This window comes from Hesperophylax consimilis, chromosome 31 (assembly GCF_061612785.1).
Source record: "Hesperophylax consimilis isolate HC1 chromosome 31, BYU_Hcon_1.0, whole genome shotgun sequence".
NCBI lineage: Eukaryota > Metazoa > Arthropoda > Insecta > Trichoptera > Limnephilidae > Hesperophylax > Hesperophylax consimilis.
The window spans coordinates 9,909,718-9,929,077 of NC_142866.1; the positions used below are offsets into that span (position 1 = coordinate 9,909,718).

General features: G+C 33.3%; 1 protein-coding gene across 1 annotated transcript in view; it reads left to right on the forward strand.

Annotated features, from left to right (window-relative positions):
- Positions 1 to 8,116, forward strand: part of LOC149409430 (protein SCAI) — a 75,091-nt gene extending 66,975 nt beyond the window's left edge. Inside the window, exons 7-9 of the mRNA XM_089649759.1 lie at positions 1,718 to 1,960; positions 5,685 to 5,855; positions 7,218 to 8,116. Of these exons, the coding sequence (XP_089505885.1) occupies positions 1,718 to 1,960; positions 5,685 to 5,855; positions 7,218 to 7,459 (656 nt within the window). The 3' untranslated portion in view covers positions 7,460 to 8,116. The remainder of the gene's footprint in view (positions 1 to 1,717; positions 1,961 to 5,684; positions 5,856 to 7,217) is intronic.
- Positions 8,117 to 19,360: the final 11,244 nt, after the last annotated feature.

Genomic DNA, 19,360 nt, shown 5'->3' on the forward strand with positions numbered 1-19,360 from the left:
TCGGAACTATTTCCCCGGAAGCTGATTTTTCACAGATGGGAGATATTAGCGTATTCCGAAATGCTTTCAAAAATATATTCAAGAGGGGGTGGGGAAGGAAGCACAAGGGGGAAAGTCGGGGACTTTTGTAAAAATACATTTCTAAAGATCTTCTAACATCTGTGAAATATTCGCTTCCGGGGAATTAGTTCCGACACAAAACCTTCATTGATTGGGCTATTGGTAACAGCCGTCTTTCCATACATAGGCGTTTTCTATGTCATATTGACGATTTAGCCAGTTGAGAGCATAATACACGATTTAACGAATTTTGCTCTGCTCCGTCACTCAATATCCAAGTATTGTGTCAAAATTTTCAAAAGTATTTACTCCAGTAGGCTTGGATACTGGACAGGACATGCTTCCATTGTGCATTCTTCCGGACCCAATTTTTTGAGATTTTTTGCCAGTTTTTCGCAGATTAATGATAAAGTTATGCATCATTAGTTCAGACATGGTGTATAAAATATTGCGTGATACCATATCATGGATGATGGCAGGACTGCCATTTCCCTCAATTAGCTTAATCTTATAAACAAAAGGAAAGCAACAAAATTATATAACAGACTCGCCAATGTTTGCCCGTTAATCGTTTTGAGGCCAGCCAGCGTGGCGGCAGTTGTCTGCACCATAGTTACTTAGAAAGTGTCAATAAATAATAGCAAGGAACCACTAACATAATATGTACTTATTGCGTCTTATTGCCTTGACTCATAGCCGCGCGTTTAGCCTCCCGTAGCAGGGATATGATTCCATTTCACGTGAAGCCCCTTGCACCATTAAACTTCTGTAACGAGTAGGTACCGTGTGTGCGTTTGCCAAAGCGCACCTATCTCGATAAATAAGCAATCAGTATTTACAGGTGCTATTGTTTAGTATTGTGCAGTTCGTGGTAAATTCCACTGTTCAAACACAAGGATTTCTATAATATAAAATTAAGTATGTTGCCATTTTTCCGTTTTATTCCTAATTGAATAATTGCAATGCATGTACTCCAAGTAAAGGTTCCAAAATGGACTAATTAATGTGACAACGGTTGCTAATTAATCGATGTGTATCTTCACAACTATGTGGCCGTTTTTAGAGAAATTTTAATTCGAATTTGAGGCCAAAATAAAGAGATTTATTAGTTTATTTGTTTGTGTTTAAAATAACAAAATATATGTCATTGAATAAATCGTTTTTTTAACAATATAAGAGGTTGCTTTGGAAATTATTTATGAGATAATGTTTATTATAAAAAAAAAGTTTTTGCTCTATTTGTATAAATTGTGATAAAAAAGCCATTTTGATGGGCGTAAAGTTAAATTACAAGCGGTTGATTTACTTTGGAACATACATTTTTAGTATATAAATAAAAATTATCCATTTAATAAAACTTTTTTAATTACTTTTTATTGTGTTAACACCGAAGGTAGGAAAAGATTATGTTTTAATAATTACAATTAAATAAAAAGTTGCCTATAAAATCAGGCAATTTTTTAATGTCTTTAATGGCTATCATAATATTGAACATGAATAAATAAAATATTACATGTCTGCAATAGCTATTTTTATACCTGTTGAATAAAAAATAAAAAATCATTTTGCTTGGGTAATGGCCTTCTATATAATTTGGCAAACAAGAACAAATGATGATCTTAACCTTAACATCTGCTAAATTTCTTGACACTTGCAGTGGGCTACGACCTGGGAGGCGTGACGACCAACAGCCGGCGGGAGGTCGATCAGGGCAAGAAGGGCGTACACCTGAAGGAGATGCACTGCCTGCACCCAGGAGACCTGTACCCCTTCACGCGGCGGCCACTCTTTCTCATCGTGGACTCGGATAACTCGTTCGTGTTCCAACACATCCCGAGGTACTTCGGACAACCGATCGTGACGCTGATGTCGCCGCAGGACATACCGCCGGCATTCCAAGGTACGTTAATTTTCTTGAAACCTTAGCTTAGTGCAGTGACTAAAAGTTCACTTGTGCTGAACACATCCAAGGCAGAGGAGATGAAGGCCTCATAACAAACAGGGAAGTAAAGTCTATGACAGACGACACTATATGCATCAAGTGTTTTTGACGTGAAACATCTTTTGGCGTGCCTAGGGGGGTAAAACCAACTCTCGCGTAGCAACTTTCTAGGACGACGCTTTTTGACGGAATGACGCTTCGTTCTGCCAGCCTCGTGATTTGTCGGTTCTTTCACCCGGTCGCCAAAACTCTGTGCGGTATACTTGCTTCTATTCTCAATAAAATTGGAAATGGATCTATTCCAAATGATGATGAGTTTTTATTTTAAAATATATTTCGTTGGGTCATTTTAATAGTAATAAAATCATTATTTTCTTGTCGAAAAAAAATCATTGGCTTACTTTAATTTCAATTTTTTCGATGTTTCACATCTGAATGGCGCCTCGCAATGGCTATTTTCTTTTTAGAAGAGTCCTATTCAGATTATATGTTGTCACACGAAGCTATAATCTTCCTCTCCCCCATCCCCTTAGCATGCGCTAGAGGGGTGTGGGAGAACAAGGAATAAATATTTACATGTATATATTAAAAAAAAAAAAAAAAATTATACGCCCATAGGGCCTTATACTGGGTACATTGAAATGTTTTTAACATTTTGCCGATAACTTTTACATTTTTTTGCATATTTTAACGGAATCTGTAACCTTGACACACAGCTGTGTTCCAGCGAATCTGAGCCGTTTGTCTTAATTATGTTTACTTATTGGTTTTATCAAAAGTGAACAACAAGTGAATAAATTGATGAAATTTGAATATTCCAAAAGTTTTATTACAGACAATTCTGGTTCCACGCTCCTAAAGTATACAATGTACCTACAATGCATCAAAAAATATTATTTCCCTTTCTACTATCAATATTCAAAATTGGATGTTTGAACTGAGACGAGTTTTTTAAAAGTCAATACGAGTTCTTATACTATTTTTTTTTTTTAATATATCTTTCATTATTTTCCATTTTCTTTCAATCATTTATAATATGTCCTTAAATAAGCGTATTTTTCCAGTTGTTCCATGATTAACTTACATCATTATTGATATTACAGTTTTTTTAGGCACAGCTCTTTCGTAGAAATTCTAATTTAAATTTTCATCAAATTGTCGTTCAGTGCCGTATTGTTTTTTTTTTCATTTGAAGAGTCCCCGTTAAACGCTGATTTCAGGCGCGTTTCTTTAAAATTATAATAAGCTGATAAGCTTCAATTTAAGAGGCGGGTTTGGGTATTGCCGCCCCGGGATTCATTTATTTGATAACCAACATTTGGTGATTTAGCAGGGGTGCCGCGTTCATCGAGTGAGATATGTTTATGGATAATGTCGATAACTTGTCATCGTTCCCGAACGCGACTGCAGATCGCTAACAAACAAACAACAGTACAAGTCAAATGAATTAAGACCACTTAGTCGTTGTGAAGTATTGTTTGTCCATTAGTCACCTGCAGTGAAGCTCAGGAACTATGACAATTTACCGACTTTATCGGTAAAATCTTTATCAATCGATCATGCTAGCTACCCTGGAGAGGATGGTTTGGGGAGACCCTTTGCCCTCTCCAACTGGTCTTTCGACCCATCTCCTTGTGTCACAGTGGCAGGGATATATTCATATGTCCGTCACTTAAGGACACACTGATTCCTACCCACCCCTCATACCTTTATCCTTCCCTCTTAAGCACTTCCTCTCCTTACTTTCCTTAAAAAGATCCTCCACACAGTATAGCATCCCCAAAGATGACATAGGCCCTGAGGGAAATTATTTTAGTAACACGATTGTTTTCTTCTTCTACTGATCGAAATTGTTATAAGTTGAAACGTCGTGGAATGGCCATTTGATTTGGCCTTTTTGTATTTTATTTCTTGCGAAACAACTGGGCAAAATTGTTTTTATTTTTATTCTTATATATCTGTATTTTATTTACTCGTGTGTACTTAATATCGTTTTTCAACATGATAAATATATTAAATCATTACTTTTAAATACATGATTTATGGTTTTTCTGCATAAGGTATTGTTCATTATTTACGACTAATATGAAAGAGCAAGAACCTATTAAAGTGGTCGAGATACTCAGACATAGGCACACAAATAAAATGTAAATAAAGTTCATGTCTAAGTACCGGCCAAATAATGTGTTCAATTTGCCTTATTTTCCAAAGAAATATACAAAATTCATTTTAAAACATTATAAATTATGTTCTTAGTTGTAAAACTATAGAGTTTTCCAGGGGGGGTTGGGAGGTGCTGTAGAAAAATTTCGTATCAAAGGGGGCGGAGAGCCAAATAAGTTTGCAAAACTCCATTCTACTTTATAAACTTTTGATGTAGAGAATACAGTACGAGCATCACTTATTTTTTTATAAACAGTATAACATTTACATAATAATCAAATTTATCAAATTTTTATTTAATTATTTATTTTTTATTTTTTAGTTCTTGCTAGAACAATCCTGATGAGTTACAAAAGTCATTGTAGAACGAGAGGAACCTACTTTTATTTCATGCGTCTACTCTGTACTTAACAAGAGATGATAAATAAATAAAAATGAATAAATATTCACGGTGTCCGGAAACTCGTAGTGTAATTTTTTTATTTCCAAAGTCGAAAAAAAATGTGACCTTGCTGGGGTTCCCCGTCCAAAGGTCACATTGTACATGGTTTTGTGTGTGAATTAAAAAAAATGTGACAGAGTTTTTTTGGCTGTTAATTTTGTTTAAGTAAGATTATTTTAATGTGTTCATTTTTTTGTTAGTGTGTTAAAATATTACGATAGGAAAATTATAAAGCAGTATCTAGAAGAAAATATACATAGCAAAAGTTTTAATCTTTGTTAGGTTGCAACATTGTTACAATCTTTGAACTCGGCTATTTTTTAATGGTTTTTGATTGAAGGGGTGTGATATAATTTATATTATTATTTATAAATAATTTTATTGAGAAACATTGTAAATTTCTTTGTCCAAAAGTCATTTTCAAGGATCTTCACAATCTTGTTGAATCTAAATCACTTTTGGATTCGATTTTGTGGTATAAGTTTTTTGATTTTGGCTTTCGTTTTCAAGTAAATCGAACCCGAAGTTGGAATTTACTACACCAAATTTGAAAAATATCGGGGACTTGGAGATTAACATTAGTTTTTTAATGTCTATTGAATTGCATCAAGGCGTACACCCTGCTCTTAAAGTTTTTTAACCCTTTAGTTGCGAAAAAAAAGAGAAGGTAAAAAAAAAAATTGTGTTTGTTTATCTGTTGTAATACGACTTGTTGGACACCGTGTATAAGTTTAAAAAAATACCAGAATCACTTCCGAAAATGCTTCGAATAAGTCATTTTATCGAGTTACACATGGAAAGAATTTACCTATCTAATTATGTGATGGAATTAAACACGTTAAAAACTGAGTGCTAAATCAATTACAAATGTGAAAAAAAAAACGAATGTTAGGTTAGGAAATTATCTCCGTGTCTAATGTGTAATTCTGCCAGTGTGTTGTTTTGGCAGTGATACTGGCACTTAAAACCCACGTCTGTGTAATTTCTTTATGTAACAGCTTTTTTCAACCTTCACAGATTCTGAATATGAATAAAATATTGATGTTAAAGATTAATGTTTAACCACAATATTTCCAGATCAAATCCAGAACGGCTCGCTGTTCACACTGTTCCTGCATTCGCCCTTGACGGCGTTCTGCTACTGCTGCAACCTGACCAACGTGCCCATCCACCACTGGGAGCGCTGCCAGTCCTACATCGACCGGTTCATCACGGAGGCCTCCAGGTTGTTCACGCGCTGCAGAGTTGGTTAGTGCTACCGTTCTCTTCTCTTACCGTGTTCCACCAAAACCTCTTAGACCACAAGGCTGTGCCACTGAATTAAATCAGCCTCCTGACTTTTAGGGGAACCTTCAAAAAATGTATTTTATTTATTTTTTAAGCTAACTAAAACATTTTAAGATGTTTTAATAAATAAGAGTAAATAGATTTTTTTTGTAAAATCCCTTGAAAGTTATGAGGCTGTTTTGAATGAGTGTCTCGGTCTTGTGATCTAGGAGGTTTTGGGTCCACGTTAATACCGTAAATCTTTGGGGATGAAAATGAAAACTTTTTTTCATAAGCGCCCAAATAAATAAATAAAATCTTATCTTTGTGTGACTTACAAAGCGTTCGTATAAACACACCTTTATAATTATTATTTCTTCCCACTCGGTCAGCTGTTTTATTTAAGATTTTAAATGCGGGGTGCTCATTTTGTTATTCGAACACGTGCATTACTCGCAAAGTAAAGCTAGTTTTTATTGCATTTGTTGGTAATCAAAATTGCTTTGTTTAATAAAACTCACAATTGTTTCTTTGATTATCACGATAACCACATTTCAAAGTTTTTGGTATGATTTTTTTGTGGTATGAACACGGTGTACTCATTTTGAAGATTTGGAATCGTGTCTCTTGCGGTATCCGAGACTGAGAAAAAATATTTTCAGTTCCTTCTTGTAATTTGGTCTCAAATCCAAATTTGAGTTTGAAAAATACCGCGTAGCCGTTCTTTGCTTAAGTGTTATACTGGAAAAATATCTTATACTACTGTGACAGTTGTATAGGCGTTCATGTTTCCATTTTAAAATATTATGATGTACATTAAAAGATGATTGAGTTTGTTAGGTTAGGAAAATGGATTGAATTTGAAGATGAATGTATTTTATTTATTTAATCTACCATAAAAAGTAATTGCATGTCACAGTATACAGGCATAATCAAATCTTAGAAATATATATTTTTAAACTGTGGCATTTGATTGTAAAACGATGACGATATAAAAGTAGGAGACATAGCAAATATATTATACGAGTATAATTAGACTTAGGGGAAAACTAATATTGATAGAAAAATATTATAGCCCCCTTGTACCTAACTTTCGTACAGTCAAATAGATTAGCCACATATGTGTATCTATTATTAATCCATCCATAAGTTCTGGAATTGTTAAATTTAAAAAGGATTTTCGAACCAGTAGCTCTCTTAGGTACATGAAATTCAGTGAGGTTATATATAATTCTTCAATCTGGGAGTTATAATAATTTTAATTCTTTCATCAAGTAGTCATAGTTTATGTTTTAAACGGGAATACTGAGTTTAAAATTAATTTAAATATGTATTTCTTTGCAGATGTGGCCTACATGCAGTTCTTCGGTGATGACTTCTTGCGGTTGGTGCTGGTGCGTTACGTGTTCTGCGATGTTGTGCTGCGGTTGCACCGCGGTTTCCGCGGGCGTCAGCAGAGGCCGCGCGCCTCGCCCGCCCTGCCTGAGGCCGAGCTGCTCGCGCACCCCTCTCTGCGCGCGCTCGTGCTCGACCTGGCCGCGCACCTCGACCTTGGCGCGCACTTCTCGCACGAGGCGGCCGAATGACCCCGCCGTTCGCGCGACTCGCGCGACTCCCGCGAATCCCGCGAAGACGTGCCGCACGCCTCAGTCATGGCCTCCCCCTAAATTAGACAAGCGAGACTAAAAACTGGAGACTTCCAGATACACAGTACATGATATATATATTATACAATACATATTATATATACCGCGTTTAAAGCTCATACCGCGAAGTCTCAGGGACTAGAATCCTTAGGGAAGTACATGATATAAAGACACCGCGTTTAGCGAAATTTCGTGGGTGGATTCTTTATAAGCCAAGAACAAATGTTTGTTTTTATTGATCAAAGTTTACTTTTTTACTTGTGGAGATTATGAGTGTCAGTCGTATTAACTAACTCATGTGTGCAAAATATTTTACAAAAAACAGTCATAATTTTTTTTTTTGGAATAAGGTTGGAACAAGTCTTAGATGCGACCGAATATTTTTCTGATTTATCTGTTTCAAATTTTCGTTTAAAAATTACTAATATTGTCTTCAATAATAAAGTAATAATAATTTTCACGAATCACTCCCTGAATTTCGTGGTTTGATCTTGAATTACGGTGTATATGCAATATTTATTCGAAAATACCGCTTTAAACCGATTGCTACGAAGGCGGTAAACCTTTTATTTGTAGCTTTAGGCTGGCCGCATACATACGTTTTCCGTATTCGATTTTCGAATTCGTTTTCCGTATTCGATTTTCGAATTCGTTTTCCGTATTCGGAATTCCGTGAGACTAGCGCAAACGTTCGTTTTTCTTCATTCGGAATGTATAAACGTCAGTACCAGTGCTGCCAACAAGGGCGATATATCGCCATTTAGGCTACTCAGAGCGAGAATCGGCGCCGAAAAAATCTAAAAGGCGACTGGTCGCCAATTAAGCTACTTCAAAAACATCAATTTTAAACATGTCCCGAAATTCTCTAGCCACCCCCCCCCCCCCATGAAATTTATTTATCTGGGGACAAATTTTATATTTTCTTGAAATTCTCTAGCCACCCTCCCCATGAATTTTTTTTTTATTTTCTGGGGACAAATTTTATTTTTTTGAAATTCTCTAGCCCCCCCCCCCCCCACAAAATTTTTATTTTCACGTAAAAACATCAATTTTAAATATGTCCCACCTAACAGCAAATTCGGCTACTTTACGCTACCTTATGTATGAGAAACGGCGATATTAGGCCAAGATCCGTTGGCAACACTGTATTACGAACGGAAAGTTCCGTACTTTTGCGTCGGCACAAACAAACTGTATGCAATAGCTGCGTTCCACATGACGTCATTAGGTTTTTTCCATTCGTTTTCTCCGAACGCGCCGGCTCGCATTCGGAACGTGCGTAAGGAATTTGTTCCGTTCGGAACTAAAACGAACGTATGCGGCAGTTAATGTATTTTCTACTGATTCCGTGCATTCGGATGTCCGAATACGGAAAACGAATTCGGAAATCGAATACGAAAAACGTATGTATGCGGCCAGCCTTACCGTCTTCAGTGCACTATAAATAACGAAAACAAATAAAATTCTACCATCTATCAAATTCAAAATCTCTTCGACTTCCTATTAATCGTAGCTAACTCGAAATATTATATAAAGGAAATAGATAAACCTCAAAAGAGAAAGATAACATAGTTTGGTAGGTGGTTGTATTTTTACAGATATTAGGATATGTAACATGGATGTTTGAATGTTTTCAGATACACGGTATAGTCTGTTACATGGGAGTTTCTTGTGTTACTATAACCGAATAACATGAAAAGGATATTATATAATAACACCTGAAAGACGAAGGGACATGTTTGTTGATAGTCGATTGACATGAGGAGCTAATGAGTTCAAACTGAATGACATTTTGGTATTTCTAGTGGTTACTAAAAAAACATTCCTCTCGGTGAAAATCGCTAACAAAAATGGTAGGTTAATGATTATTATCTGTACATACGAATCTGTACATACGAACGTGTGCGGCAGTTAATGTATTTTCTACTGATTCCGTGCATTCGGATGTCCGAATACGGAAAACGAATTCGGAAATCGAATACGAAAAACGTATGTATGCGGCCAGCCTTACCGTCTTCAGTGCACTATAAATAACGAAAACAAATAAAATTCTACCATCTATCAAATTCAAAATCTCTTCGACTTCCTATTAATCGTAGCTAAGTAAAGTTCTCCTTTTTGTTAAATATGAAATAAATGTGTATATTATTATCGTTAATTCAGCGTAATATTACGGCGCAACTAGCTAATTTCGAAGTAGGTTAAGATAAAATGAATTATACCTATCTTAAGCCGCGTTCTGACCGAAGGAACGTTAAACGCATTATAATATGGCTTTCAATTGATCTCAGACACTTTCTGCCATATTGGTCTCTCTGTCCTGGTCGTGCGCGGCTTTACCGGCACGGAATCTCACTCGGGTCTTGTTCGATACCGATTCTTGCATTATTATCGTTGGATCGATGTTATAATATATTACATTGCATCACTTGAGAGCGCGAGCCAAGCAAATCCACGGGAAATTGCGAAATTCTGGCTCAGTCTCAACGCTCGATAGTCCAGACGGGAGTAGGTGGCCGAGGGCAAATAATTCGGGTGATGTTTGCAAAACGGACTTAAATGAAAACTCTGAACAATTACTTTCAGATTTCATATTTTTTATCGTAGTACAACCTTCATTAATATTTGCAGTTATCGAATTTAATAGCAAACAAGACAGATTTAATTCCCGGCCACTTTCAGAACTTTTACCTACACCTGGAATAAGTTTCGACCATATACACGGTGTCTAGAAACTCGTAGAAGGTACAAACGGAAAACTGGTGAATCCACATCACATTCTTTACCACATAGAGTACCCCAAAAAATCGATCTGAGGATATAAACAATATAACTATTTTTTTACAATATTAACTCTCAGATCGAAGAATTATATCCGACTTAATATTTATGTTCAAAATTGTAAATGGTAGTATAGACAGTCCTGATTTAATTAACCTCATTGAATTTCATATACCCACGAGAGCTACTCGTTCTAAAATTTTGTTTAAATGCAACAATATCAGGACTGAGTATTCCAAACACTCGCTTATACCTAGGTTGCATGAAGTTAGTAATAGATACGCAGATGTGGCAAATCTATTTAACTGCACGCAAGGTAGGTACAAGAGGGCTATGCTATCAAATCTTTTCAATCAATATTAATTTAAATTAATTCTACCTTATTTGCACTATAGAAACTTATGTACTTGTATCTCTTGTTTACTTACTCTCTAATGTCATTTCACAATCAAATGCCACATATATTTGTAATTCTTATTTTTTAAATATTTCTACGTTTTTAACTGTGACATGTTATCATTGTTTATGGTATATTTATACCGTTGATATTAAATAAATAAATATTTACTGCAAATTAAGGGTTTAAAAAAAACTTTTGGAACCTGATCAACGCTTCGAGGCATATGAAAAGACATCAAACATATGATATTTTCGATAGTTGAATTTTTTATTTGAATTTTACCTTAAAAATTCGGAATCAATTTTCTCAAATAAAAAAAATACCACAAATTCCACTCTAATTGTAATGTAAATTCACCAGTTTCCCGCCAGTGGGTATTAAGAGTTTTCTAACACCGTGTATTGATCAACAGTATTATATTGTGTTGCTTAAATCATAAGAAATATTTTAAATACTGGATAAACGGGAACATCGGGATCGGGATGCCAATAGCCATCTGTCACTAAACAAGCAACTCTTGAGGTAGCCTGTAGATCCGCATTCGTGAATCAATTTGTACATTGTTTGTTAATGGCAATGGTAGATATTTTCAGTATCGTCCCGTCAAATAACCGCCATTCAGAATTGAATAGTAGCTTAAAATGATTTTAGCCGTGTTTAGTGATCTAATTGTAATGGCCTGGCAGTTTTCGACATGCTTTCATTCCCTCCAACCTCACAATACACTTACAATATGCGGTGCATTTCTGACTCTTATACAGAATTTTCATAAATTTTAACTAATTGTAATATTGTTTTTAATATCTTGGCACTCCGTGCACTAAATATATCTTGTCCTAAATAATTTTAATGTTAATTCACACCAGAGTGTAATAATATATTATAAATACTGCAAAATTTTATGCGCCGAAGTAAACGCATCTTAATATATTTATAACAATCGTTCTAAATGATGGTAAAATGTTAATTCACTCGAGGTAAAAGGTTCCGTGTTTCGAATACATATAAAAAGCAAATGTGGTGAATCAAAGCCAGGGTCTAGATTGTAGAATTAGTCCTGGGTCGATCATGAATACGCGCTCATTGTAACCTGATCTACAACCATTAATGAGCGATCGGGTTACTTTTCAAAAAAGATTCGGTCGTCAGCTCCCGTGTCCCATGACGGATTCCGGCGTGCGACAATGGATGTGTGAATTTTGTGGACCGGGCATCTCGTTCTCGCGACTGATAAATAGAAATGGTAAATATCTGAAATTCATGAAATCTTAAATAGGCTATCATTTACCTAAAAATCAAACTACCGAATCAAAGATCGGGTAAAGGGTACTCGGTCTCGGGTACGACGGGTGCTTTCGACATCATGGCGGCAGGCATGGCACGTGTGAAAATACTCGATCAAAGATAGGGTACTCTCGATCCGATCACTTCGTCAGTGGGTCGTGTAAAATGATTGATCGACCCAGCTCTACGTAGAATTAACCAACTATATTAATTATACACCAGGAAATTTCCTCAGGGGGGAAATATTATCTCGTCTATTAACTAATAAAAAAAATAACAAACGTTTGACTGTTTTCCTCACAAGCGGTGAAATTCATATAAAAGTACGATAAAATGTATGATTTAATCGATTATTTAAGTACATAGGTTCCAATAGTCAAGTTGGTTATTCAGAAATACAACTTTACCACCGCTGACATTATTAATATACTTCTATCGAGTTTGGTTTTAATTTTAGGGATAACTTATTTAAACTTACAAACCTCTTTGTAATATTTGTAATGGTTGAAGAAGACAATATCAAAACAGCTCCCAATGAAAATATGAAACAGACACAAATAATAAAAATGGTAACAGTCGCAAATGGGGTTTGAATCCAGGGTATCGATTCTCCAATCCAGGCAGCTCCCAATCGTAAAGAGACTCAAGAATAAGAATGTGGAAAGTACATACATTGCACGAAATTCTTATTCTTGAGTCTCTTTGAAGGTACATACTTGTATACGCCAAACGTCAAAAGTTGTTCCACTCAAACAACGAGTGGGTCGAACTATTTAAGTAACATCTTTTTCATATATAAATGTATGATTTACTGACATTTACTGTTGAATTTAATAAGGTCTAGTTAACTCATTTGGTAGAGATGGCGGTCCTGGTAAGACTAAAGGATCTAGGGTGGAGTTTCAGTTGCGACCGTTACCTTTTTATTTTAAGTATTTATGTGTTTCATATTTTCAATGACATTTTGAATGTTATTTAATTCAATTGATTTTTATTTTATTTTGCACGCAGAGTAACTGAAAATGAACAGCTTAGTCAACTAATTATATCACTGGTTTTCAACGAATATAAATTGTGTTATGGTGACATAGTTGTAATCATTGAGTGTATCCTCAATGGTTATAATTCTGATTTTTGGCAATTAGATAAAATGGTTGAAAAAATAATTTATTGTGCAACACTTTTATGAACGTGCTGTAAGGGTGGCTGTTAATCAATGAAATGTTAAAAGTATATAACAACATATTAATTTTTTTAGTTAAGTTACAAAATACAATAGAGGAAAAATTACACAGACGTGATTTTCACGTCTCTATAGTACCTACACTGATTATTCATTACACATTAAATTACACCTACTGGAATTACTAAAATATTAATTAAGCAAACTTAACACCCCGAAATATAAAACTATAAAATTATGTTTTTTTATTTGTAATAAGTAAGTGTAATTATTGTGTAATTTTGTCCTGACACCAGGAAATTGTATAAATTTGTTTTCTACCTTTAATTAATACTGTTCATACGACTTATGAGAATATTTATTAGGTATCTTACTGAAATTCGTGTCTGCCATAAAATATGGGCGTTTTATATGAGCTATGTTTCCAACCTTTATGTAAATAGTCGATCGTCTCTCCTTACATACGAATATACATTTATTAGGGCTCTTAAGAACTAACCTTGCATCTAATCCTACGCGCAAACTGAGTGTTTTGATTATTTTTTGACGTCGTTCTTTGAAGCTAATAATATTGGTATTATGAAAGTATCTAAAAAATTTATTTTTTTATTTTCATTAATTTTGCGCAGTTATAAAAAAATGTATTTTTAGAGACATAAAAACAGTTTTAGAACAACCGTGCTTTCAACATGCAGATGTTAACTTTGTATTATGAATACACAGTTTTTGTCTGCCCTGACAAATTCATGGTTGTGCCGCGTATTCTTGTAGGTAGAGTCATCGCTCAATCTGCAAGGAGAATGTTTATTTTTAAACATTATCGTATATAATGCGTAAATGCGCAATTTAATTTGTTTCTTTGTTTTTTTTTATCTGCTCGTTTTCGCGTACATTCACAAGGAGAACGGCTGGGCGGCCTTTTTCATACGAAAAATAAATTTGGATTTGAGGACAAAGTACCCAACCAAACATTTTTAATCAGAAGGTATAGTAAATATCTAGTACAAATATATACTATTTTATTAATTTGTATTTCCAGAGGCAACTTTGGAAATTATTTGTGAGTACTTGATAATTATTTTTTTTTAAATGCTCTATTTACTAAAAAAAGTGATGAAATGTTAAATGAAAAAAAAAACAAATAATTATAAAAGCATTTTGATGGGCGTAAATTTATATTACACACGACCGATATACATTGGAACACATATTTCACGTACGTAAATTTAAAATTTCTGCCAAAAAAAGGCTTTTATTAAAAAGTTTAATTTTATTTTTAATTATATTAAAAACACAGTAGATAGGGAAATATTATGTTTTTTAAATAGTTACAATTAACTAAAAAAGAAGTGTAACACCGAATGCATTAATGGTCAATGAATCATAATTTAAAACACATATATCCGTACTAGATATACGCTAAAGCGTTGATTAAAAAAAAATGATTTGGTATTTCGAACGCAAATAAAAAAGTTTTGTATGAAAAAGGCCGCATAACCGTTCTTACATACCTACTACAGACACGAACGTGTTTTGACGCCAACATTTTTTAAAATCCGAAATTGATAGAAACTTCTTTATTCATAGCTTTCATACATTTATTACAACCATTTCAACATAAATTTACTACCACTTTTTAAACATATTCACTTTTCAAACATGTACAAAAAATTACATAATATTGAAGATAAGCGCGTACTACAAATTAACGATACTGAATGTAATGCAATGCGGACGTATTATCTACTTTACTTTAATTACACATAGAAATTAAAACATGCTATTACAAATTTAAAATACTTTTAAGAATTCGGTTATAATTTCTAAGACTTTGTGTTTATTTTTCGAAAGTAGTTGACTCTTTTTAAATAAGTTTTTAAAACGTAAGCATTATATTCATAATACATTTTTAATCACTTTCGATATATTTCACATTTATTAAACTCAAAGTCAAAACAAAATCATATTAATATAATGTAATCAAATATTGTAAATAAAATTGTAGCATTAATTTTGTTTCGTTTAAGTTGAGATAGCAAAGTGCAGAGAGAATCATTTTAATTTAATTTTTTTTAATGAATTGAATTAATTTTTAAAGTTCGATATGCTTCCACGTAATTTGTTAGCTATGTTTTGATTAAAGTCTTAATCTTAAGTACATCATCTTAAGTACAGATAACAAACCAAATTTGCCTTGTGCTTAAGTACATGTTTAACCCTTTAATTATTAGGAGACCAAATTTGGCCCCAAACATCATACGAATTTGGGTTCCTAATGCAAGATTTAGGTGAATGAAAAATGACTATTAATAATTTATTAATTATTGGTAGATCCGGTTAAAACAGGATTGCAGGCCTTGCGAATGAATTAAGAGGTTTTCTGATTACGAATGTATTTTAATGATTTGATGAACACGTGTTCATGACAATGCAATTTTTTTTGCATTTATTTATGATATCAAGGCATTTGATTATATATCATGATGAAATGCAAACATATTCGGAATTTCATGAAAACGTGTTCTTACATCATTATAATATATTCGTAATTTACTAAAATAATAATAATCAGAAAACGTCTTAATTCATTCGTAAGAACATCTTCATAAATTAGCAAAAGTCATTTTTCTCCATGTACAAATCTCAGGCACGTCAAGCAAAGTTTAATTGTAATATAAGTTTCAGTTTGAAAAAGTTAAGATAGAAATTTGGTTTTGTAAAATTATAATTCAATGGCTGGAATGGATATATTGAAGTCTCATTCCTGAAGTATGTTGTATCTTCGTAAATGGTAAATATTTTTACCATTTAGGAATATTTAATTATAAGAGTTGTAAATAAAACATTGACATTCTTTACCTATTGTTGACTTGTATTCCAGTATATATATGTAAGGTACTAGTTACTAAGTAAAGTGTTAAGTAAAGTCAGTGGCGGCTCGTGACTTTTGGGTGTACTAGAGTGTTAATATTATAAAAAATGGCATTTCTGATGTTGTTATTGCTGAAAATGATTTTTTATTTTTTTTTTCGAAAATCGATTTTTTGTATGAAGATTTTCAGGAAATTTCAGTATAGCCGTGCGCCGCACGGAATTCCTGAAAATCTTCATACAAAAAATCAATTTTCGAAAAAAAAAAACAAATCATTTTCAGCTACAACAACATCAATTAAGCCATTTTTTGTAATATTAGCACTCTAGTAACCCAAAAGTCACGAGCCGCCACTGAGTAAAGTTAAGATGGAGGTAATGTTGTATTAAATTATAAAAATATGTCGATGCTTATGTTTTTTAAAGTACGTGATATCTGCTATCTCACCACTCATTCCATTTCCTTGCATTAAAATGTTTCAGATTTACATAATTTACTAAGGAGTAAGAAATGTAATTATATTATCGAATCAGTCGTTTAAAGAACTTTAGATATCAATTACAGTAGACACATTCCATCTGTTTAGAGTTTGAGGAAATATATAAGATATTGAACCGAAGTCGGTTGTATAAAGTTTGATGGAATTCAAAAAGATTCTCGGAGTGTGTAAACCCCCGGGATCTTAAACTACTGTGATTTTTATATTAGCGTTTACTCGATCTTGTTGAATTAAATATCTTTAAATAATATATTCGTCACTAGACAAATTTATTTATATAAAATGAATGCATGCTCATATTCTTAATGTACCTACTTACGTAATGAATGACCACACCACTTTCGTAATTAATACATGATGTTTTCATATACACACATCTTATTAATTAATGTTACAAATTAACTGTTAATAATCGCTGAAACTTTGTGAGCTAGTTCACTCAAATTGAGTATTATTTACTTGTTATAAGATCAATATTTCTCTAGAATTATTCACAAAAATATTACATACTATGAAGCAAAATGCAATTATTATTCTTCGAGTAGAGATAATGTTAGGGTTGCTTTTGTGTTTCTACCGCTCAAGTAATGAAATGGATTTTTCATAATATATTTATATACAACTACAGTATATACATTTTACATATACGGATCTGAAAGTATAATTATTTATTCAATTAAGAGAGCTTGGAACGATCATATACGAGAGTGAGACAGCTATTCAATGTTACAGGTATTGGTAGGGAGAAGTTATAACTCCCTCTGTACATGCGTATTATGTCAGTAGATAGTTTGTAATGCACGGAGAAAAATAACTGATGTTGAATATTGCTAATTTATTAAGAATCTCTTCAAATTATTTGTAATCCGGTTAAAAGGCGGGTTTAAAGATCCTTAACGAATGAAATGGCAAGTTTCTTAATAAACGTTTATTAAAATACGAATGTATTATCACGATCTCGTAACGCGTGTTCATAAAAATCATAATATTTCCGCATTTTGTAATTGTATATTATCAAGGTAGGTGCATGAATACTTTTTCCGATATGTGATTACTAAAATTCAGTTTTTAACCGATTTAACAATAGTTTGAAGAGATTTTTTAATAAATTGGCAATACTCATTTTTCTCCGCTTGTGGATAAACTGAACGCAATTGTCGACGGCACAGCTGGCACAGTCAGACTATGAAATTTATTTAATGTTATGCACTGAAGCAACCTACAATAACTGTGAAAAACTGATTTCGATATATTTTTTATACGGTGTTTGAATTGTTTATAAGTAATTTGATGTATAATCACACAGTATCTGTAGCCTCACAATATGCCTTTGTGTATATTACTTTTTCTATCGATGTTCACTTCAGTAGAAACAATATAATAATACTAATATAGGCATTATACGGGGAAGCGAAATCTTTTAATGCAGTTATTAAGAATATAAACCTTGTTATGTACGTACGTTAACGTGGAATGTGATTTGATATAAAATGAACATTATGCCTTATGGTAGACAAATGAGCTGCTCAGCTTCGTGTTAATATTGTTGCAATTCAACGCCACTTCCCAGTAGTTATATTTTATTAGGCAATTATAACACAATATTAGACATTTATGTAATCAAATCGTAGGTTTACGAAATTTTTAATGCACATTGTGTAATAATAATAATTAAACTGTTATATTACATTTCATTTGAATATTCACAAATTAATTCATAGAATCGCATTGTTTATAAAGAATTATTCTTCTGATTGCTTTCTTTATAAATGTATTAAAAATTATAACCACGATGTTATAAATAATCACGCCACGAGCCGTGCATCTGTTGATTCCGTAGTGCTAGTTATTATAACCAACTTTGCAGCGCTATCCGTTCGCTAAATTCTGTGAATTTGTTTATATCAATTAAATTTTATTGAGTAAGCATTCGAGTTCATGTCAAATTATTTGGTAATAGTTACAAATATTATAGTTTCACGTACACGGAACAGAACATAACACACATCAATCAGTTTTTAAATCAGCCACGAAAGACACGAGCAGAGGCAAAACTCTGAAACATAGTATTAGTGCTAGTGGATTAAGATTGAATCACTTGTTTTCCGGATGCATTCATTTGAAAATTGTCCTAATTTTAATATATCTATTTTACGACCTAGTTTTTTATTTGAACGAGATTGAACCTTCCCCTTCAGAGACTGGCTCGACTGTTGTGAATTTAAAAAAAAGTCTTAATTTTTACTGAAGATTGAACCTTTTTCCCCGTGGAGTGCACTCTACACAACTAACGCCTGAGTCAAATCCTAATTGGATTGCACCGACATCTATTTCGTAATGCTGTAATGTTTCAAAAATCGAGTATGCGAGCGTATGTGTGCACGAGTATCACCAAAAGTTGAATGCATTGTCATCAAATCTATACGAGTCTATCTGCCGTATTTCAGCTCGATCGGATGTTTGGAAGTGGGTTAATTTCCACTTCCATTTCATTAATTCATTCAATCAATTTGAAAACCATTTTGAAATTCAAGTAGATGTATTTAAAAAATAATTTAAATTTAAATTAAAACATATTTTAAATCAATCTTAGCCTTTTAGCACGAAACTTAAGTCTAGCTGTCCATGATCACAAACACCAGCTTGTGCTTGTGTTGTGCTGTAATTTAAATTAAATAATAAATAAAAACTGCCTCTAAAATACATAAAAAAGAGTCATAAAATGTAGTAAAAGACGTGAAATATTGATTTAGGGCAGTTTTGGGTTAGAATCGTCAATACGCGTGATGATTTTCTTTCGACTGGTAGCCACCCTATTTATT